The sequence below is a fragment of the Poecilia mexicana genome, unplaced genomic scaffold (genome assembly GCF_051168715.1).
Source record: "Poecilia mexicana isolate PSO_F unplaced genomic scaffold, ASM5116871v1 scaffold_15, whole genome shotgun sequence".
Lineage (NCBI taxonomy): Eukaryota > Metazoa > Chordata > Actinopteri > Cyprinodontiformes > Poeciliidae > Poecilia > Poecilia mexicana.
The window spans coordinates 26,785,504-26,809,704 of record NW_028263384.1 but is presented as its reverse complement, the minus strand read 5'-3'; the positions used below and the strand labels follow the sequence as shown (position 1 = coordinate 26,809,704).

The following is a 24,201-nucleotide window of genomic DNA, read 5'->3' as shown; positions in this document are numbered from 1 at the left end:
CCCCGACACGTCCCACCCTCCATTAGAATCCAGTAAGTATCTGCTTCAACATGCTTTTCTCTTTCTTCTAATCTTCCTATTAATTTAACTAACTTTCAACTTTTAATGTAATGTTTACCTCATTATGTCTTTAAAAATCATGAAGTAATGAGACAAAGGTTCTTTTATGAAATAATTGAGAGATATTTTACTACTAAATATTTTTCCATTAACTTTGTTCAAAATAAAAGTCAGTATAGATCTGAATAATTTGTCCTGATCTGAACCAAAATAAACAAATGAAGTGGTAAACACTCACCTGGTGTGAAACTGTTCTAGTACCAGATGTGGTGTTACAATAACATGAATTATTTCCATATTACCTCCGTGAGTCATCACTGTAGCCTTAGATCGCTGGAAAAAGTTAAACTTTTTGGCACTGCTATTTGATAAGAAGCAGGTGAGATTTCAGTCTCCTGTGTGTCATTCTTGCACTGTTTTGGTGTGGAGAGCTGCAGATATTAACTGTTTGAACTTGACACACAGTCATATAAAAAATGTAGAATTTGGGTGGTGATTGTTTTTCATGCATATTTCCTCTGACAGAACTCACTTAGTTGTTGTGCATTTATTCATTTAACCTGTAATGTGGTATGAAACACACCAAACAACAAGCCTGCTGGAAATAAAGTAAAGCAGATTATCATTCGTCATCATCTATTCTCCCTCCTGCACAGCTATTGCTAATACTACAAGTTATTATTTTTTTTATTCTCCTCTGTCCGTACTTTTTGTGCCTCCTCTTAAAACACAGCTGCTCTTCCTCTCTCCAGATTACAAACATTTAATTTCCTTTCCTAGCAGGTTCCAGTTCTTTTGAGTCCCAGAAGATGGAGAGACCATCTTTAAATGTCCTGTCTCCCTCCAGTCCTGGGATGCTCCGAGATGCTCCTCAGCTGATGCCAGGGCAGCTATCGGTGAGTGTGTGCGGCTGTCCCGGGCTGCTTTGGGGTCCTGACGTGAACTTCTGCGTATGCGCATTTCTCATCCAGGTGAAGCTGTGGTATGACAAAGTAGGTCACCAGCTAATAGTCAACGTGCTGCAGGCTGCGGAGCTTCCTCTTCGGCCCGACGGACGCCCCAGGAGTCCATATGTAAAGATGTACTTCCTCCCTGACCGCAGGTAGGCCAGCCAACCGTCTCAAAGGATTGTTAAAAGTACTTACTTATAACATACTTCTCATGTTTCTGAAGTCTCCTTTTGATGCTTCCAGGCTGATAGTGCATATAAACTGGTTAAAGTTTTATTTTTAGCTTGGAGGATATGCAGCAGAAGTTCTCTGAAATTGAGAGTTTTGTTTTATGCAGTGACAAAAGCAAACGAAGGACGAAAACAATGAAGAAGACCTGCGAGCCCAAGTGGAACCAGACCTTCGTCTACACACACGTCCATCGCAGGGATTTCCGCAACCACATGCTGGAGCTGACGGTGTGGGACCAACCCAGGTCACCTGAGGAGGACAGCACCTTTATGGGAGAGGTAGCTTAAACAGAACATTATTACTAACTCTGCAACTCCATTTAGAGATAGAAGGTAAATTATTTCATTAATAACTTGGGCTTTTCTACATGTACACTCATTTTATTTATGGCTCTTTGCAGAAACTGTAGCTTAGCTAAAAGGACATTTTACAGTCGTTTTTATTTTGGAATATAAGAAAATCGTTTGATCTTCACTAGGTTTTATACGTCTTTAATTTTAATCTCATGTGTGTGGAAGCATACAACAGCCTCCAAATTATTGCTGAAAATTTATTTATCTAATTTCTAGTTTCCTCCGTGGCCTGGTGTTTGGAAATCTCCAGAGTAAAACCAAAACTCCTGCTTTTATGGAGCAAACAATCAAACATTGAGTTTATTTTTCAGCTACTTTTCTCTTTGAATCTCATGAAACAGGGAGAGAGGAATCTGTTTGATGTTTTTATACACTTGACGTTGGATATATAAAAAAATCGTTTGGTAAAGTCCAGATTCTGACATGCATGTCAACATGTGAAGGCTTTGGTCAAATTAACGAACAGGATCACTGAGCAGCTAATGTGTGTTTCCATGACAACCTGAGCAGATCTTGATTGAGCTGGAGATGGCCTTACTTGACGACAAGCCTCACTGGTATCCCCTCCAAACGCACGACGTCTCATCGATCCCACTCCCCCGGCCGTCCCCCTTCCTGCCCCGACGACACACAGACACACCTGGCAAGAAGCTGCAGCGTAAGTCTGATCCTGCCAGACTCTTCACATGTATAAATGACGCTCATATTTCCCATCTGAGTGTGTGTGTGTGTGTGTGTGTGTGTGTGTGTGTGACCGTGCATGTTAATTAATGTTGTGAAGCAAAGTGTAAAATGTCTCAGTGTTATTGTCTGTTTTTATCAGCCTTCCTTGATGCTTCCTTTCTACCAGGAAAACGTGCATCTGTATGTCTGTAGCGCATTTACATATCTCTGTGTGCATGTGTGTGTATTTATGACTGTTTAGGTTCTCAGCGTGTAACAGAGCCTGAGTTTGATGAGCATACAGCAGTAGTCTCTAAAGGTGGGTGGGGACCCTCTCTTATGGTTGTATGATCTTCCCCCCAGAGCTTTTGGTTTTTATTTATTTTCATTTAGGGTTGACTAGTCTGCAAAGTAAAATTTTGGAAAGGAATAATATCACAAATAAGTGAAAAAGTTTGACCTAGTCAGTATGCGGCATGCAGATGGATTCCTACGAAAGAAGACTGACTGATAAATCATAATGGATTAAACAAAGTGTTACCTTAAGGGTTTGCACACCCAGTTTCCTGCACTTTTTAAAATGTTTTCTTTATCTTCTGACAGTTTTATTTTTCACTTACATTTAAAGTTCGAAAGGCTTTGAAGTGATTTTTATCATGGTCTTGTTTTTTTCCATTTTTCAGGGGTTTTCCACAATATTTCTATGAAAACTTTCACTTTAAACTACAATAAATTATTACTCTCTTCAAAATCTTTAAGGATACAGATCAGATCACTTAAATTGTCTGCGATTGCAGTTCATTTCAAGGCATTTTACCTATTTAAAATATATGGAGTCTGTCTATGTTTGATATGAAAACTTTTCAGATTTACCTCTGATTGGACACATATGCATAACCCTGTTGTGCCCAGCAGCAGACGGGCGTGGCAGAGAGAGGCAACGGGAGCCCTCATCTACCCTGGAGGTTCCTGATCAGCAGCGGACGCCTTCCCATCACATCCGCTCCCGCTCCGTGTCCCCGCACCGTGAGGAACAGGGGCGCACCATCCGCTCCCGAGCCCCCAACGTCCCCACCCAGAGGTCAGAACCCTGGAGGGGGCTTTGCATTTTCACGTTCTTACTAGTATCTCACACGTTGCCCTATGGTCAGTGGTCACTTTTAATACGACAAAGCCAGAACAAATGAAGAAGAGATAGGACTTCGTGGGAAGCCAGGAAGTGGAGTCCATCTGCTAATGAAATGACAGCGTGATGCAGAACATGCAGTGCTGCCAGCTCTGCTTTTACAGGCCGAGCCAAATGAGGCTCGTGGAGTGGCTGCTGCAGCCCAAGCTGACCACCAGCCTGACAGAGGTCCGTTTGTCTTTCAGGAGTTTGGACGACGAGCTTCCTCACTCTCGCCGCTCCCGTTCTCCAAACCGCTACGGCGACAACTCCAGAGGCCGCCGTCAGGGGGAAGAGTACCTGGACGACAGGTTCGTGTAAATGTGTGAACACTCTGACCCCGACGGAAAGTATTCACACCCCTTTATGTCTCACATTTTGCCACTTTGCATCCACAAACTAATCAGGATTTTGTTACCATAAACACACAAAGTAAGGCTTATGTTTTTAAAAGAAAGACAAAAAGATCCGTGTTTTTCACAAACAAAAATCTGAAAACTTTCATATGCATTTGTATTCAACACCCCAGAGGAATGACTTTAAAGTCAAAACGTGAACCTCTCAAGTCTTTTGCAGGTTCTGACCAATTTACTTCCAGGATTGCTGTTTATTTAGCTCCATCAACTCTGTCTAGCTTCCCTGTACCTGCTGAGGAAAAGCATTCCCAAAGTACGATGCTGCCACTGCCATATTTTACCGTGGAGATGGTGTGCTGCTTTGCGGTATTGCTAGTCTTGCTTTCAATGATCACTTTTAGAGTGATTATTGAAAGAGGAAAATGGACTGAATACAAATCCACAGCAGACTTTTCAGATAACTATTTGTAAAACAGAAAAGGAAAACTATGAATCCACAATTACTCAAGACTTGGTGATCCATACAGTTCCATAAAAATACATAGAAATTTATGGTTAAAATGGGGCAAAATGCTTCCAAGGCCCTATAGTTAGACCAAATGAAGCCACTGGGGCGCTCGGTTATTTGTTTTTTCAAGTACTTCTTATTTTTTGGCTGATAATTGTGAGTCTGCTGCAGGCGTGTAGGTGTGAACGTGGTTTTGTTTGAAAAACTTGCCCCGTTTTTCTGCCTGCTGTCTTTACTTCCTGAGTGTTTTGGTGCTGTAGCTGTAAAGTGATTGGAAAGTTTTGCGATTTATCTAAAGACATAAAAAGCCCGGCGGTAGCTAATGGAGATTTGTGCCATTTGTGAATGTGTTTCGACAAAGTTAGCAACAGTTTCACTGTCCTGTTCACATCCTTTTCTTCCTCTGCTTTTCTGGTTTTTTGACTGTTGTTAATTTCCTCATGTATCATCCATCCCCATGGTAACCACAGTGAAGTCATCTTGATCCACCAATCAATGCGAGGCAAAAGTGCCGAGTGCCTGCACACGAGGTAAACCAGCCAATCCTGACATGTTGTTGGCATATAGGTTCCAGATGAGCTGCATTCTCATGTGCTTTGTGTTTTGTCTCTTTAAAAAGCTTTAAAGTTGTAATTTAACAACAGATTGTGCTTGATATGTTTGCAAAAAAAAAAAAAAAAGCCTATTTGCACATATTTTCCTAGCAATAACATTTTGACACACAGATAAATAATGCTTGCTTAGAATTGGTCTGTCTGTTATATATATCAGTGTTTATGTCTGAGTAAATGCCCAATTTAAGTCAGATCTATGAAAATATACTAATGGAGTCTACTTATAAAAAACGCACAGCCAGACCCATAATTATTAGAGGGAATCCCCGGGATGTTCAGCTGTTCTTCTGCTTCAAGTCCACAAGAGGGCACCAAAGCTTTTTGATTGTATTGCTGTTCAAAGACCACATTAAGGGTGAAGCATGGGGTGATTACTGGACCAGATTAGACATCTTGTCTTGCATTCAATTCCCTGTTTAATCAACAAAAACGTTGTTGCCTGATAGATACTCTGCTGTGATCTTATATTAGTTTCTGAGCATAAAGACAGAAAGGTAAGTTTATTTCTTGAGAACTCATCTGTGTTTTTTCCTGAAGTTGTACGAGGAAGCTTAAAGACTTTATTCATACACAGATGTGTTTGATGGAGATGCGTGTCTGAGAGGTTCAGACATGTGTGCTGCTTTTGATTTGCTTACGCCTACTTTGCCAGTGATTTTTCTTCATTTTTAGAGACATGCTGGGTATTTTACAGCATGTACAGAAATGCCTTATTTCTGAGATACCTTGCTTTGGGGAAAATAAGTCTTGCGCACATAAACATTTTTTTTCACTGATTTCACCTGATATTTACTCCAGATATCTGTGGGAACTTAGTTATTTTTCTCAATACAAAGAGATAAAAACAAATACTGTTTGTGTTATAAAATGAAACTAGACAGGCTTGAAAGTCGAGGAAAGTATCTTAAATCTGTCAGTATTTAGAAACCTAAACACAAAGCCAAGGAAAGTGGTATTAGAGAAAGAAAATAAACAAACATAGCTTACTCAATGGGCTAGTTGGTTTTTATTTCTATCTATATATTTGCTACTTGCGTTGCTACAGACATCTGGTGTGAATTTTTATATCAATAGGCCCAACAGAAATACTCAAAGACTTTTCTTGTAGAATACTTTCCTTGTTGTAAAACTTTTTTTTGCATCAGCTGTGTCAAAATATGCAATGTGAAACATTTTTTAATGGATGTTTCACCTGTCAGCTGTCTCTCCATTGCATATTTTAATCTGTTGCATGCATGCTCACATTAGAAAATCTGTTAGAGTCAGTAACTTATTAATTTGAGGTGATGCTTTTGTTCAATGGTATCTTGTAACAGACTCACAGGTAGGTCAATCAGGTGCTGGTTTAAATGAACAAGACCAATAAATAATGATAATTTCTGATTTCCCATGTGTCTAGGTGGCGTCTTACCAAGTTAACGTCAGATAATTCACAAACCTCATTTAGCTATAAAGCAAAAAATCCTCCACAACAGCATCAGAAGCTGGTAAAACAATGTAGAGAACAGTTATTTATTGTTACTAAGTGTTTTTACAAGCGCCTGAGTTATTTGGTATACTTAGTTTTTCCCTTTGAATGCATTTTCTGTAAAATACAGATTACTGTACTAGCTTGGACTAGAATATGCAAATGTCAGGATCATAGAAAATCTTGGCTTGTCCCAACTTTATGTGGCATACTGAGTTGAATAGATATTTATAAAGTAACTGTAAAAATCTCAAATGGCCAACCCTGAAGTCTGGTGAATTGGCCAAACTTTGTATTAGACGTTCTCTTAAAAAGCTTGTAAGACCATTCTGACTCGCGGTTCCAGTTAAACTTAATTTGTAGACTTGGTGAGTAGCTGTTTATCTGATGGCTTCACTGAAACTGCCTCATATCCTTGCACCTCATGGCATTTGTGCATCTTTGTAAAATGGGCAACTCCTACCTACCCAGAGTAGGAGGAGCCAGAAGGCTGTGTATAAACTTTGGCGTGAGTATCTCCACAGCCACCTTGGTACAGTAGAATAGTTTGCATGTTTTGTATCTAGTTTTTTGCTTCATGCATGACAAAAGCTGAGCTGCAGTAAAAACAAAGGTGGTCTGAGCAATTTGGTGCTCCATCTTGAGCGTCGTTAAAAATTTGGTAAGACACAAACGTAATAATTACCACAACATCAGCTTTACTTCATCAGATTTTAGGCACGCTCCCATCCTTATCCCTTCCAGTCATGCTTTAGCTTTAACATTTTGGAATGTAACCAAACTTTCTTTGAAAAACCTTTTTCTGTTTGTCCATTGTTTCTCTTTCTGTTTGTTTCTGTCCTGTCCTTTCGTATCCTCTTCCTTTCTCCTTCTCTTCTTCCATTGGATGGCATGTTTTGCTGTGGTGCATCTAGTGATCTCCAGCCATCTCTGGACAGGGTTAAGAGTGCTAGCGCCAACTGTCTCACTCCAGACAATCATGCCCCCTCACCAGAGACTGAAAGGTACCAGCCTCTGCTCCCACCCCATCCTTGTAGTACCCTTTAGTTTCTCCTGTTTTTTGTAGTCCCCTCCTCGCTGTAAATCCTACACATTAGTAGATTTTCCCCTTTATCACTTACCTGACTTTTTCGGCACCTCTGTATTTCTCTTGCAGTTCTTGCACATTGACTCAATTCTTGAAGTTGCATACTAAGTTGTAGAGAGTACAGCAATGGGAAAACTTTGGATATCCTTGTTGCTTCCATATAGTTTCAGTATAAAAAAACATCTGATCTGCCATTCAAATTAGCTTCAATAATGTATTATTACATTACTCTGTAAAAACAGGGTGGTCTGGAGCATACAGGTGTGTTACCACAATGCCAAGATGACGAGAGATTCAGCTGTTGCTGCCCATCAATCTTTATGTGATAATCTGATGTCTTATCACATCAAGAGGATTATACGGGAGGGGGAAACATTGAAGATCATTGCCTGTTTTCTCAGGAACCAATACTCGAGCAAATTCTCTTCAAGTGTAGATGGTTTAATGCTCAGAATAATGCTAAAAGGCCTGTACTTGTTCAGCGCTGCATCTAGCCCAGGGAACCCCAAAGCATTCAGCACTACATTGTCATTCACCCATTCATCCACACGTTCACACGCCAATGGTGGTAAGCCTTATGATAGTCTGGCAGAGGCAAAGCTGCCGTGCACCAGCGCCACCGGACCCTCTGACCACCACCAGCAGGCAAAGCAGGTGAAGTGGCTTACCCAAGGACACAGTGACGGAGGCAGATGTAGTCGGGGTCCAAACTGGAAACTGATTACTGGATGAACTCATTCCAGCGCAGCTGCTGTTGTTCCAGTAATGGCTACAAAAAGACTAAGAGCTCAATCTCACACTCTACAGGCCATACTTGGATGTAAAGAGTTGACAGGACAGTGAGTAACACACTGAACAAGTGTGACTATTTTAAGAAATAAAAAAATGTGGAGCATGTTTAAGTTTGCAAGGTTGCATCTGAATGATCCACAGAACTTCTGGAACAATGTCATTGAACTTTGTATGCTTACCCATAATGCATGTTTGGAAAAATCTACCTCGAATCACCACGAACACCTCATACCAACTCTCAAGCCTGGTAGAGGAAGGACGGTAATACAGGCTTGGTGTACAACAATAATACTTCTGTTATGTATACCAGAGTATTACAGAGACAAATATGTCCAGTAGTTTGGCCCAAACTTCGGTCATTAACAGGACAAGGATCCCTAAACACAACAGCATATCTACAACACAAAATAATTAAGTTGATCAGCGTTCATTGCTTCACCTGATTGACATGCTATGGTCAATCAGGCCTTAAGAGATTTGGGGAGAATAAGACTAATCTCAACATACTGAAGCAAAGTGACAAAGAAGAAAGAGACATCAAGAGCGTGACCACTTGAAGGTACTGGTGCTAAATGTATTTGCACAAGCTTTTGATTCATGGGGTTTTCTTTATTTTTCCCATTGCTGTAACCTTTAGAAATACAATTCAGTGGTTGGCTTGGTTCAAAACTGTTAAACTACATAACCGTTTTCTGAGCTGCTAGTGATGTTGATAGATATGAAATAACTAGTAGCTACAGCTACATGACCCTCCACCTGTTTTAAAAACTATGTAGAAACCAGGTTCACAATGCAGTCTTGTTCTGAGTTGGTTGACATGCTGTTAGCTGAGCTTCATTCCCTCCTAATGTCAACATACCCTTTCCTAACATTATCATACTTTGTCGAGAATATAAGGTTGGTTTTATCTCACTTTGTCACACATTGCTTGCATTTCAGATGCCATTAAAAGACTTGTGGCTCACTATCCTTCACTGTTTTCATGCTTCCCATGGAGCACTAACATTTAACGTTCATTTTGTCTTCATTTTTAAAGTGTCTTGAATGTTTTGATAAGTATTTTCTGCAGTATTCAAAAACCTTCAGGTGATGAACCCCCCCCCCAAAAAACCTGTGAATTCTTGCCCTATTTGTTCTGCCGGTTGCATTGAGTCTCAAACCTGTTGGCGCTATGTCACAAATCAAGATTTTTTTTTTATTGATGATAGAATAGCTTTGCACTCTGATGTTGTATGACATATTTTGTATGTGTATATGTAGAAAATCTTTCTCCCAATCCCTGCCTCGAAGACGTCCAGCGAGTCCCAGGATTCTTATCCAACATGCTTCCCCTGAAGACGACAGGTAGCCTCTTGTGGACGCTCCTCTCCTTCCTTTCGGAGCTTGACTTGTGCCTTAAAATCTGATGCCAGAATGACCCAAATGATCAAAAAGGTTTTCTGTTTAATTTCATTAAAGGGGTAACAATATTGGTTTTACCTTCCTTTTCTCAGAACTATAACTTTGTTTTTTTTTTTCTTTTAAATGTTTTTAAAAGCAATTTGTTTTTGCTAAAAGCTGATGTAGCTCTCTTTGGTTCAGTTGGCCTTAGTGGGTTCAGGCAGATGTCAAGCTCTACATGATGTTCGCTCCAGTCCTCTTGCTAAGAGCTGATATCTCTATGAATAGCGTGTAGTAAACCTCTGCAGACGTTTTCCTGAATTTGTCTTTTCTGATAAACGTGTAGCGAGTGACTTTATCTTGTATCCCATACATAAAGTACAATGCAGCAGCAATTAATCAGCTGCACATTGTTAGGAATTACACACAGTCTTTGGGGTGAATATTCGTTTGGAAACATAATCTAATGCTTTTTTTTGCCCAAATCAGTTCATTATCTTAAATGGAAAAAAAATGTTAATCACTTAGAATGAATGATCTGATTTGGATGTGATATTTTACACAGTTGAATTGGCAAGGGTCTGGCACAGTTAGATAACGGTGGGCAAAGTGGTGGCATCACGAGTGGAGGGTTGTGTCGTCAGGCAGTTCCTGAACCATCCAACAGTCACTCTGACGAAAAGACAGATGATGCCACGACATTTAGTCCACAATAACTTGATACAATTCATTCTGAAAATTGATAAGTAAGCTCCAGATCTAATTTGCATCTTCTTCCATTGATGAAGAAGACAGATACAAGATAAATTTGCAAGCTACTCTTTATACTTTTGAACTCCTGTAGACTGTGAGGTGATAGCCGAGCTCAGCGCAGTCTGTATGAACTTGCAACATAATGCCGAACTCGTTGTGCCTTCCCAGATGAGCGCTAATCTTTCTTTCAGTTAGAAAGTGCTCCTCATAATTTGTGAAGGGATGTTTGTGCAGACTAATGTGCCGGTGTTGTTCTTCAGTTTGTTGTTGGATGAGTAGAAGCAGCAGAAGCCTTTGGTTGTGATTATTGTTTTTAGTTTTCTTTTGACTTTCTCTCTTTGCTTCGCGACTTTCCGTGCCGCTTTTATCTTGGCGTCGTCGGAGCTGGTTGTGGTGTGCGCTTTTCCCGCTGCGTTTGCTTCCCACAGTCCACTTTTTCAGTTCTGGGAATTTGCAGCTTCTGTGTTCTCGTCTGCTCCTCTCCATCTTTGAGAATGTTGCTGTGTTTTTTATTTTTTCCTTCTTTTTGTTTAGTTTTTTTCCAAGCCCTTGTGCTCAGAGATGATGTGACATCCATAATTCATGTCATAAGTGTGGTTGTGTTTTTGTGTGTGGTGCCACGTACATCATCCTTGTCTTCATGGTCATGAATGGAGAATATGGATGCTACTTCCCTCTCAAGAGACTTTCATTCAGCTCAGTACAAAGAAGAGGTACTCACACCGATGAGCACGCACGCACATGAGCTCAGATGAAACATGATTATGTGACAACTTTATTCTTTCCAACACACAATCCATCACAACATGTCTCTGCTTCAGGCTGAACAGATCTCTAAATCTTTCTCCCATCCACACATCCGTCCGTTCATGTTTTTATTCTTTTTTGTGTTGTTTCCTTTGCTCGTCGGCCATTCCCCAGGCAGCCTCGGACCCTGGAAGCCCCTGAATGTCAGACTCTTGGCAGGAAGCGGTCTGACAGCGGCAGGTAAGACATGTACTGTGGACTCAGCACATGTCAGAAATGCTCAGAGACGGGACGAGCTCTCCCCTCCAACAGCACCACCAGTTTGAAACAAGCAACTTCTGAAGGTTGCTGGGACAGTTTCTGTCTTTTCTGAGCAGAAGTGGCGACCTGCATCAGTTCAGATGCCAGGCCTGTACTGCTGGTTTATTAAACTGGTAAATCATTTCAGTTTATTCACTTCAATGCCAATTTTCATTGTCCTAGTTGTTAAACAGTGAAGTTCATTATTGAAGTTGGTTGAAAAGTTTTCTAAGGAAATCCAGCAGATTGCATCGAGTTACTGACTTGCATCACTCACTTCTGCTGGACGAGCTTGTAGCGTTTTAGAAGCTGTTTCCAAGATTATTCACATTCAAAGATACTTTGTTGACCCCAAAGTATAAATAGAAATGTGGAAAAATATCTAAGAAAGCTGCCAAGTGGACATCCCAGCATATTTACGTCACGTTTAGACTGTGTAGTGCAGAGAAAAAAGTAAAAGCTTCAAATTAAATCAACTGAACATGTTTGAGTTTCTTGGAAGAGCTGATGGAGAAAACCTTTTTCTTTAAAGAGAATATGGCAGCACAGCTTAGGTTTGCAAAGTTGCATCAGAATGAGCCAGATAACTTCTGCAATAAGGGTCTTTGTAGATGAGACCTAAGTAGAGATGTTAAGTTGTAATGCACAGAGTCATACAAGAGTATTTGAGGCAAATATGAAGCCATGTAATGGGCAGCTGAAGGTTGGCCCAGTCAAAGTTTTCCTCTAGACGTCTGCTGTCTTTGTTATTTATGGGCAATTAAAGTAAAATACAACATGCGACACTATATAGAAATCTAAAACATTTCTGTGTCATGTATTTGGTCAATCAAGTTTATTTGTACAACACATTTCAGCAACAAGGCATTTTAGCTTCTGTTCGAGAATACTCTTCGAAACTATTTGAGATTTGAATCCTTTTGTCGTTATGTGGAAATTCACCAATGATTTATTTGTTCATGCCTGAATCAGTTGGAGATCAAAGTTAAAATGTTTTTCTGGCAGCAGACGGAAATTTGGTGAAAAAGCAGCCAAAGTTTTTGGACGTTCTGTAAAAAGCATGGAGTATAAGACTGATGTTAAATGAAAAAAAAATGCAAAAAGATTGTCTATGGGGTCAGAATATTTAAGTTGAGGAAAATTATGGTGTCAAATGTAGCATGTTTAAAATGTAACCTTTTATTCACCTGTTTTTGTCATTTCAACAAAACCTTTTATTGCTCATTCACAGCATTCCCACAAAACCTCACGGATTGAAGTGTAATTTTAGGAGACTTAGACTTTTTAATGTAAACTCTCCTAAGTACTGTGTGTGTCACTGTGTGGCTATTGTTGAACCTCACTGCAACAGTTTACATGCGATCTCATTCAACATTTTTAAGCATCATTATTTTTTCTTCTTCTTTTTCTCCGTTCCATTCTTGTTTTGCATGCTGCTGCTTAAAGATTGCAGGGTTTGTATGGCATTTGTGTGATTGTGCACCACTGATTGACCGCAGAGTTTGAGCCACAGCGCTGGCCGCCGCCACGCTGCAAGGCTCTCGAGGCCCGGCTGGCCTGCTGTGAGCGGAGACGGTTTTATCTGACAGAGACCTGGCCTGAAATTTCCCAACGAGGGGCTGGATGCTGCTGCTGTTGTTTTTCTGTCTTTTTGTGGACATTCTTGTTTGTGTGTCTGGTTTTGTAAATGTTTTGGTGTTGTTTCTCCCCCCAACCCGTGAACAAGCTTCACCTTTTCCATTGTGAAGATGATGGTGTTGATAAATGTGTTTTTCTTGTTTTTTTTTTTGTTATCTACTACCTGCAGTCGATTTGTTGGGATTTTTATCTAGTTTTCTGCTGATTGAACTGTTCTGCTACACCTCTGCCCAGACTGCTCAGCTTTTCTACAACTTTCCAGCCTGTATTCATTCTTCTGCTCTTCCTTTGTCTCCCTATCTGCTGTGACTCTCGTGTGGCTTTATGTTAGGGGCCATTTGCACGGTGGTGCGTCTCTTTCCTCGGCGGCGGCGGCGGCACGGAGAGTGAGGCAGCTCCCACAGCTTCCACCCCAGAGCAGCTCTGTAGAACAAGGTATGAGAAAAGACGCGCTGCAATATCTCTTAGTTTGACCAAGAAAACCATTGGTGTAGTTTGCTCAGTTTTAGTTTTCTGTCCGGTAAAAAGCTTCATCTTTTTTTGCAAATATTCACTCATTTGGGATGTTATGCCTTAAATGCTTTCCACAAAGATGGAAACGTTTGGAAAAGTTCAAGGATTATCAATACTCCTGCAATGTCAACGTCACTCCTCCAAAAAAATGCTGAGTTTTAAACAAAACAAGACAAATCTTGCAGCTTCTTTGCTGTGCATTTGTGCTCTGTTTTTCTTTAGGTGCCTCATATCTCTAATGGTAGCATTTTAAAGACATTTCATTGAATAACATTAAAGCAAGACAGGTTCAGAAAAAAAATACTAGTCCACATAGACCTAAACAGTACAGAGCCGCTGAACATTTCAAAACGTCTGTGATTGTGAACTGTAATGCATTATTTTTGAATATCAAAGCAAGCAATCCAAAATGTTTGTTGCTCTCAATGTGTAACAAACTCTGAGGTAAATGGTATTTCTTCAGATCATCTTTCTGTTTGCTTGAAGTGTAACTGCTGCGACATTTCAAAAGGGTGACTCAGAAAAAAAGGCTCAGAGTGCTGCAGAAACACAGATTTCACCCATATTTAGTTTTATCTCAATGCTTGCATTTAAACTTTACATTTCTTCCTAAAATGTGATCCTAATTTTATAATGTTTTTCAAAAGGTTAAGAAGTGAAAGAAAAAGATAACGTTGAACTGTATAGTTCAATAGAATTTTTTGGTGTGTTTTCTGCCCATGCAGCCCTGGTAGCAGAGGAGCGTGTTCGTCAGCTCCAGATGAGGGTTCATTCTAACCGGGTTTCATCTGCCACCACCTCCAGCCAACAGGACCTGGACCGAGCCCTCAAGAACAAACGAGAGGTCAGTAGTTTCTATTTTGTTGTGCTTCACTGTTGCTGTTCAGATATTCTCTTATTCCACACAGCTAGCATCCTGAGATCCTAAACGGTAGCTGTATGGCAAAGGAGTCAATGGGGATGTGCTGGTTTGTGTAAAATGGGAAAAGGTTTAAATGCTTCTGTTTGCAGCCCAGGTCAGATTTTCTTACATTGTGAAGCAGAATCCAAGCCGCTGTCGGTAGACTCATTCATTTTAATTGCAAATTGACTTCTGTCATTCCCTGTATGTTCTATGGGGTGCCACTGCTGCCAGAATTCTGTTTGGCCTGATGCTCAGTGTAAAATAGCACAAGTGTAAATGGAAGTAGCATCTCCATAGATGTATTCTGTCAAAATGTTGTGTACAGAATAAGATACTTTCATGGCTGCTATATTAAAAATGGCTGCAATTGTCAAAGTGAAAATTGGCTGTAGGTTAAATGTTCATGCAGAGATTCCTCTGAATGTGGCAGGCCTGGTGGCTACTTTAAATTATGTTAGTTTATGTTGATAATCAGCCTTATGTTTTACCTTAAATTTGTTGTGTCCAAACTTTTTGTCACAAATAACTATTAGCTATTTCTTGTTTTTAAGCCAAGTTTAAGAAATATAATCCTGCTTACCGCCAAAGAAAATTTAAAGTAAAAAAGAAAACAAAACATGGTTCATAAAAGATAAATTCTTTAATTTGGAAATTCCTTCTTTTTTTTTTTTTGAAAGACCAGTGAAAACTGCACCTTATAAATATTTATTTCCGTTTATGTGCAATAACCACCTGAGTTGAAAAAAACAAATTTATTTCCTTCTTGAATTGGGGTTGATTGCTTCTCAAAATAATTTTGCAAATGGCCCCTTGGTTGCACTTTGAACACCCCTGCCATTAAAAAAAATCTAATATTGTCTCATCTGATTAAAGATTTAGTTTTTACAACAGCACAGCTGGTCTCTACTGAGTTTAGAGGAAGGGTTTCCATCCTAATTTAAATACTTGTATCAAACTGAAAGAGCATTTTTCAACTAAATCTTGTCTTTACGTCAGTCAGCTTCTCAGATCAGAATTACCACAACTTAGCATCACTTTTCCCCTTGTACCTAACTGGGTTTCCTAATTAACCCGAAGTTTGGAATATTTATTTGTCTCCTCATCCTGCAGCTCTACAAGGACCAGAGGAGGAGCAGTGAAAATGTATCCCATAAGTCCTCAGACAGTGATGTCAGTGACGTGTCAGCCATCTCTCGAACCAGCAGTGCCTCTCGCATCAGTAGCACCAGCTACATGTCCATCCAGTCAGAGAGACCCCGGGGACGTTTCAGGTACGCATGCACACACCGGCACACCTGGCCATCAATAAAGCACTAACCAGGGTTTGAACAGGTGCTTGAAATCCACCCAGACTGAGGAACAGTCTCCTGTTTAAGCTTCCTCAGTCAGTTTAAGTCCAGACTGAAAACACATCTATTCTCATCTGTTCAACACTAATTAAAGAGAAAATGTAGAATATGTTTTAATCATATTATTAGTTTTTGGTGTTTTTCATTTTTATCATTTTTTTGTGTTTGTTGTGAGGCTGTTGTAAATGTGCTATAAGAATAAAGTTTGACTTGACTTTAATCCTTTAATTTCAATCAGGTGTTTTCACAGTTTATAAAATGATTGATTTCTATATGAAGTCCTTTGTAATAAAGTGCAATGTAATATTTGATTAAAAACCTAAATTTGAAAAGTTTTATTTATAGCTCACCAAATATTTTCGTACAGCCAATGAAAAGACACTTTTTTTTCTTTCTGTCTGGAGTTAATTCAGACTAAACTTTTCTTATTTTAGGTCTGATTCAGTTACCACAATTATTTCTATTTGCTAAATGTCAGAAAACTTAGAAAAAAACATTTTCTAGAGTGTTTTTTTGAAACTTTCTTTGTATATTTGTTTAAGCTTTTAATTTGAGCAGGAACGTACTTTACCTTAACACTATTTGTTTTAATTGTTTTACTGTAATGAATATTCATTATTCCTTGTGGCTCAATGGCTTATTGATCTGTGTAACTGATGATTTTTTTTTTAATTAGTGTTTTGTTCTCAGTCGGATGGTATAGGTTGTGTGTTAGAGAGACATTTCAAAACATTTTGCTAGATTTTATTTACGTTCTCCCTGCTGCAGAATGTAAATTATCATCACAAGATATTATCAATAAGAGTAATAAATGATATTGTATAATAGTGAATTGAAACTGTCATTTTCAGTTCATTTGTATTGTTTTTATCTCCAAATTTAGCAGAATTTAGCTGGTCAAACCCTGACTGTTTCTGAAATGTCGCCCACCAGTCGAGCTATTCGTGCGTCGGGCCGCCACATGCTGAAGAGCACCAGCGTGAGCGGCGAGATCTACGGCATGGAGCACGCCGACGGCAGCCAGTCGGACACGGCCCTCGGGAGTCTGGGCAGCGGGATCAAGAAACGGCGCTCCAGTCTGAGCCAACGGGTCGTCGCCATCCTGCCGTCGAGACGGAGCCGGAGTACTTCACAGCTCAGCCCGACAGGTGAGACGGAAAACGAATCAGGAGATGGAAATGACGGTTATCTCCAGTTTTCATCTACTCGTTTTAATTTGACTTGCCAAGGATGATGAACTTCTGTTTAGTGATCAGGATTGAGTGCAGCTGCAGGACAATGGGATCGTTTGAAGAACTTGGTAAAGATCTAAGGACAATCGTTGATTTGTACGAGCTACGGAGGTTTTCTTTACTACAACTGTAGTCAGTAGAAGTTATTAGGTTACGAATGTCTGTGTGAAGGACAACTTTTAAAGGAACATGAAACATAGAAGGAGGATAGACGTATATTTGAGTCTGTATGTTTAATTTTGATCTAAATCTAAAGCAAATTGAAACTTGCACTACCAATTCTTGAATTAGTTGTACAATAAATCACTAAAAACTAAAAATGAATATGACATTAATGCCTATAATGAATAAAAGTAAAATTTGACCTGATTCTGTAGCTAGAGAAGCAATCTAGTTTTACACCGGTGGACATAATTGGTTTCCAAGCAACCAACCAGACTTCACAAAATGACACAGCTCCAGGTTAACAAAAGGTTTTAAAAGTAACTTTCTAACTTTAAAGTTGTTCTCCTGTCTTTAAAGCATTGTTTTCTGTGAATTAAAGGTTGATGAGAGTGGTCACCAAATCATGAGGACGCATTAAAAAAATAACTGTGGAAGTGTTGTTTATTGCTCTTGTTGTTGTTCTGTGTTATTTCAGAGGCGGCGGGTAAGGCGGCGGACAGACAGAAAGGTAAAGCAAAAGGAAGGAAGTCCAACCACAAGAAGTTTAGAAGTAGTTGAGTAGAAGTAAAAGCTGAGATGGGATGATGTTTACGGGAACTTGGAGTTTATAAGGTCATCATAAATACGGCATGCTGCCATGGTGCATGCAATGGATATGCAGAAATTGAAATAAAAGCAGTTTTCCTGAGACTTCCTGGTAATGCACTGCAACAACTCAAAATCTTACCAAGTAGCTTAGATCTAGTTTTTAGTGCAAATATCTTAGTACACTTGAAATAAGACAAAATTAACTTGCAAGTAACTTTTTAGCAAGATATACATGAGCAAAATGTCTTATGACTGAAGTAATCTGCCAATTAGAGCAAGTACTTCTTGATTGATATTAAGGAGTTATTGACCTAAAACAAGCCTCTATATGTAGCTAAAGAGTTACTTTTAAGTTAGTTTTGTCTTTTTTCAAGTTTATTAAGATGTTTGCACTGGAAACCACACCACAATTACTAAGATTTGTGTTTTTTAAGTGTAGAGGCTATAAGTTATTGACTTATTATTATTATTAACCTCACAGAAACAGGTGTAAACAAAGGTAGTCATGGAAACATTGAGCACTTGCAGAAGCTGATATGTAGTTAGAAAGGACTTCCTGGACTCTGCCTCTGGCACGCTTCCTTACCCCACCCTCCTCTCGCATCTCCGTTCCTTCCTCCAGTGTCTTTTAAAAGTATTCACACGCGTTGATCTTTCTCATCTTTTGTCATGACTACATTTCTGTTTGAGATTTCATGTGGCAGACAAAACACAAATAGCAATGAAAATGTAAATGGAATTTAAAATTTTGCAAGGATTTACTTTTTAAAAGCTTTTGTCCAGGGTGCATCCCACCTCTCTCTCATTGACCCAGTATTAATAAGTAGGTATAGAAAATAGATGCATCATTTGTCTTGGACTGTGTTTTCGTCTACCACATAAAAACCCAACAGCATACATTACTGTTTGAGGTTTTAATGAAAAGAAATGACAAAGGTCGCAGGGTGTAAATACCTTTGCAAGGTTCTGTACAAGAGTTAAACCTGAGTCAACTCAATCTGATGTTTTTGGATTGAAATACCAACTAAATCGTAAAGACTTGAAAACAGCCTTTTTAAAATGGACTTATTTTTCCCCAACAGTTTTTATTTTTTCCACCCCTTTATTTTAAGCATTCATCTGGAATGATTGAGCTGCTGTTTTAGTTTTTTCGTTTTTTTTTTTTTTTTAAATCTCCATTCAGTGACCTCATCAATAAAATTAACAAAAGAGAAGAAGGGAAATGATTCAAAGTCTTTTTCTGTTTTGATGATTTTATTTAATTTTTTTTAAATATTTGTTGAGTTGTTGGTGAGGTCACCAGGGGGAATCTTTTTGCATGGGCCGGTCTGCCTGAAGAGAAGCTCAGCCTCAAGTTATCAGGCTTTTTCAAATGCATTTCTGCAATAAAGTCATAAGAAAAAGACTAATGACTAAACCTCTGTTGGGTTTCTGCTGGGTGGAAACCAGGTTTGGTTTGGTGTTTTTGGTGTTGGCCGGATGCGGCCAGAGGCCTGATAACTGATGCGAGTCTCGATGTAAAGACGCTCCTGGATTAACAGCATCTCTCTGTGTTTGCCACAGAGGCGCCGACGGGGAAGAAGGTCAGCAAGGCGGGCAGCAGCACCATCCAGAGGAGCGTGGAGACGGGGATGGCGGTGGAGTTTCCCCGAGGAGGATCAGCCATGAACCGCCAGGCCAGCAGGGAGTCCACTGATGGCAGCATGAACAGCTACAGCTCTGAGGGGAAGTACGTACACACACACACACACACACACACACACACACACACACACACACACACGCACAAAAAGTAGCAACATTTTCTACGTTTCTACGCCAGTTTGTGGACAGTTTAGTGTCCACAAACTGGCAGGTGTGAAGTGAGGCACTTGTCTTCCTCCTCACAGCGTTTTCACAATCTGGAAAAGTTTGACATTTTATTTCAGTTTTTGAAAATTCTGATGTAAATTTCTGAACTTTTTCTGACTTTTATGACAAAACCTGGAAAAAAAAATACATTTGATTTCAGTATTAGTCTGGAGAATAAATTATTAATCAGGAAATGATTTTGTTCTGGACTTTAAACGCCGCCCCTTTTCTAGATTCTGTATCTTTCCTTTTGTTGATCCTTCCTTTCTTCCTTCTGTTCATCTTTTCATCATATTTCCTTCCTTATTTCCTTATTTTCTTTGCTCTTTCTTTCCTTCTATTTTCCTCCCTTCTCTTCCATCCTCCCATGTGTTCTTATGTCTTTATGTTTTGTATTTTTCCTTTCTTGCCTTTTCTCTCTTCACTGACCGTCCCTCTATCCTCATTTCCTTTATGCATTCTTCCTTTATTCTTTCCCTGTTTCAATCCCTTCTTTCCTGTTGTCCTACCTCCTTTTTATCCTTGTGTCCTTTCTTCTTTGCTTCTTCTCAGGTTCCATGTTTAAATCCTGACTGTTGTATAAAACTCTCCCATAAACTTGTAGTAAACTTTGAATTTGAATCATTAAAGTGTCGTGTTTGACAGTTGGACCTGGTGGATAAATCCTGTTTGCATGTTTCAGTTTGATCTTCTCAGGGATGCGATTGGGAGCCGACAGCCAGTTCAGCGACTTCCTGGACGGATTGGGTCCCGGTCAGCTGGTTGGCCGCCAAACGCTGGCAACGCCTGCAATGGGTGAGCCACGGGTCCGACTGCAGCGAGAGGGTCACCAAGGGAGTCTTAGTGACATGACTTCATAAACAGTTTGTCTGTGTCTGCCTCTCTTCAACAGGTGATGTTCAGATCGGGTTGATGGATAAGAAAGGTCAGCTGGAGGTCGAGGTGATCAGGGCACGAGGCCTGACCTCTAAACCAGGCTCCAAATCCCTCCCAGGTAACAATGACTCTCAAATTCAGTGTAATGCAGCTTTTCTCCCTCCTGACTTCTTTTTATTTTGTCTTGTTTCATTCTGCCCACAGCTCCTTACGTCAAGGTCTACCTGCTGGAAAACGGAACATGTAAAGCCAAAAAGAAAACCAAGATTGCACGCAAGACCCTGGAGCCGCTCTACCAGCAGCACTTGCTCTTTGAAGAAAGTCCTCAGGGCAAAGTGCTTCAGGTAACGATCGGCACGTCCAACATGCTGCCGTGGACGTTGTCATAGATTTACTTCAAGAATCTCCAAAGCTGCCTTCATTTTTCTTCAATCTAACTGATTCTTTACTGTAAAAATTGATTTTTCTTTTAAATAATTTAATGCCAGTGATGCATTTTGCACTTTTACTGCAGAGTCCAATGCTTTACAAAAGGATTCTCAGCCCTCAAACATTTTTACACTTTGAGTTGCTTTCTCTCATAAAGTTTCAATAAAAACTGTGTGTTTATTGTGTGGTGACATATTCTTATAAGTTGGTGATTTATTGGCTTTAGACTAGCTGTGTTTCCATTGACCTTAAAATAGAATAAAGAAAGAATAAATTTGCTTAATGGAAACTCGACCATTTAAAAAAAAACACCTTTTTCTGTAAAAATGTTTTTTTCGGTGGGTTTTTTCTGGCAGTATTGAAATTAATGTATTTTGCAAAACTGCTATGGAAATACTTTTTCACATCATGCAAGTCATGTGATCAACAATTATTACTGGTAGAAAAGATGAGAAAGACAACAGGAAGTGGTAGGAAGATGATAGCCCAGCATGTTTTTTAATGACTGAATCACATAAACTTATTCACGTGTGATTTTAATTGAGTTTCTTATTAAATGGAAACACTGCAAATAGAAAATTATGTTTATTTGGCATCAGTGGAATATTGACAAAGTTTTGCTGACATTTGTAATGTAAACACAGTTAGTAGCAACATTCTGGACTCTGGTTTTACCCGACAAGAGGCTGATTCTTTCAATCTGTGTGTTTTAATGTGTGTGTGTGTGTGTGTGTGCATGTGTGTCCTCGGCTTTTTCTGACGTTGCTGCTCTCTGTTTAGGTGATAGTGTGGGGTGACTACGGACGATTGGACCACAAATGTTTCATGGGTGTAGCACAGATCCTGCTGGAGGAGCTGGACCTCTCAAGCACGGTGATTGGCTGGTACAAACTGTTTCCACCGTCCTCACTGGTGGACCCTACATTAGCTCCGCTCACGCGGCTGGCGTCTCAGACGTCGCTGGACTCAGGACCACCGCCCGGCGTTCGGTCCTAGTGACCGAGTGGCGAACGCTCACCCCAAAACAGCCCTGACACGATCAGAGAATGGACCACAGCTGCTGGACCACGCCTGAGCAGAGGGCGCAGACGCAGCCCGAGTACGCCACCGAGGAGGAGACGCCCTCGGGGGAATCAACGAGAAACCAGACGGAGAGCCAGGGAACAAGAGAGAGAAACGAGAGAGGGAGAGACAGAACTAGCCAATCAAATGCTTAGCTGGAGTCTGACAATCACGTCTCACACCTTCCCTCTTCCTCCTCCTTCTTCCATCTTTTGTTTTCAGCGTCTTTGCCTTCTTTGTTTTCTTCTCTGAGCTGCAGCTGTGGAGCTTTCTGTCCGACCTCATCTTTTCCTTTGTTTCTCCCTGATTTCACGTGCGGTCTCTGCAGGAGCGCCCTGCCGAGGTGGTGCTCCGCAGCCAATCAGAGCACAGCTTTATCTTCCGTCTTAAGAGAAGCAAACTGTTGGAATTTCATGCAACTGTGTCTGCAGAGGTTGCTTGTTGACTCTGCAGATGTTAACGTTAGGGGCCAGCAGTTTGACACCGAGCGGTAATCGTTTGGGAGAGGCAGCACATTCGCATCCATGTTGTTAAAAATGAAAAGAAGCACAAGAAGAAAAGCTTGACTCATTCGTTCAGGCAGAATCATAGAAAGTTTTCTGTCTTTAAGGGAAAACATTGCCCAGATAATTGATCACCTTTTCATTTCCAGCCGTCTTCCCTGTTTGGGTTTCACCTGCAGTTCAGATTGGTACCTCTAGGTGCAGACTCCCTCTGTATATTTGTACGTTTGGTTTTGCGAGCGGTGCCGAACAAAACGGTCACTCAAGCTCGAACTCGCCTTCTTCACTAATCCATCCCAACTCTCCCCCCTTCCTAACCCCCCTGCCCACCAACTCCGCCCCCTGCTGGAGGGAGCAGCATGACTCGGGGGACGCCACCCCGCCCCAAACCCCCCCGCCCCGCCCGGCCTGGCCCCAAGCTGCATGCGCGTTTCTTTCATTTCCGTTCGTTCTGTTGTTTTGTTTTTGTTTTGTTTTTTTACGTTTTCGTTCTCTACCTTTTTTTGTGAAGTTGAAAGACGAGACTAAAACTAAACCGAAGCAATTCTCAAAAAAAAAAAAAACTAAAGCCGAGAAGAAAAAAATAAATAAAATGGATAAAAAAAGACTAGACTATGTGTGTTAGTTCCACATACTTTTAGGCCAGCTTGTATGTTGCATGTTCTTGTACAGTTTGCTCGTACTGAATATGAATACAGAGAAAAGCCAAGCCATCCCCGTCCCCGACAGGAGCGGACCAATAAGAAGCGCGGCGAGGATTCGGGGGGGCGGGATCAGCTGCACTCAGGCCACGCCTACTGCGCTGGGTCGAAATACTTACACGAGACCGTCTCCGGGAAAATCGTCTTTGTTGAGTTTTTCTTTTTTTTCTTTTCCTCAAACCCGATGAACAACAGTGCTGTTCTGTAGTACTGAGCATTCTTGAGCCCCTGTAGGCGTCTAAACTAGTTTCAGACAGTCGGGGCTAGAGGCAGAGATATAGAATGTGTGTGTAACAGCTAAATATGTATGAAGTATCATTATGAGTTTGACAGAAATTATAAAGATATAGCTATATGAATATAAAAGAGTGTATCTGACTGCACACTTCCTCCGCCCACACACACACACACACCCCCACACACACACACACACTATACACACACACTAATCAGAACAAGCGGCTTGAACTGAGGATCCGAACAAATCAAACATCGCAGACACACAAACATTCCCTGGTCTTGTTGAGAGGAATTTGCTTCTGGTGCTTGAGCCGCTGAGCGGCGCTGAGCCACAAGGGGGCGGTAATAGGCCTTTATTCTGGATTGCAGGAAAAAAGAGATAATAATAAAAACAGAAGCAGACCCAATTATCTCAAATCACCACCTACCCTGTTTTCTGACTATGGTCTGGAATGGACTTCTGAACCGATGAGAAATCTAGTTTTGCAGACATATTTTGCAGATGTTTTCGTTCATCCTTGGCGGTGTGGCCGACTGCCCTTTCCTTTGTCAGTATTACTTCAGGAATACTGATTGTTTACAGCCCATGGTTCCCAAACCACGATTCTTGATGAAAGACAAAGTATTCACTGCAACAGTTCTTGTTTGTATAACAGATGTGGCTCTACTGATGTGTATGTTTTATATTCAAGAGTTCATTTTTATTATTTACAAATAAAAGAC

General features: G+C 40.4%; 2 protein-coding genes across 2 annotated transcripts; both read left to right on the top strand.

The window, feature by feature from the left end:
* Positions 1–1,349: 1,349 nt before the first annotated feature.
* LOC148155374 (regulating synaptic membrane exocytosis protein 1-like) lies at positions 1,350–3,482 on the top strand. Its single transcript, XM_088013138.1, has 4 exons — positions 1,350–1,519; positions 2,105–2,252; positions 2,520–2,576; positions 3,173–3,482. Exons 1-4 carry the CDS (start codon positions 1,376–1,378, stop codon positions 3,442–3,444), a joined length of 621 nt encoding a protein of 206 aa, XP_087869264.1. The 5' UTR covers positions 1,350–1,375; the 3' UTR covers positions 3,445–3,482.
* A 27-nt stretch (positions 3,483–3,509) lies between these two features.
* On the top strand, positions 3,510–22,915 carry LOC106916176 (regulating synaptic membrane exocytosis protein 3-like). The gene is made up of 11 exons (XM_088013465.1): positions 3,510–3,733; positions 11,302–11,367; positions 13,397–13,500; positions 14,232–14,422; positions 15,593–15,753; positions 16,765–16,979; positions 19,380–19,545; positions 20,350–20,462; positions 20,560–20,661; positions 20,748–20,887; positions 21,753–22,915. Exons 1-11 carry the CDS (start codon positions 3,510–3,512, stop codon positions 21,966–21,968), a joined length of 1,698 nt encoding a protein of 565 aa, XP_087869591.1. The 3' UTR covers positions 21,969–22,915.
* The last annotated feature ends 1,286 nt before the right edge of the window (positions 22,916–24,201 follow it).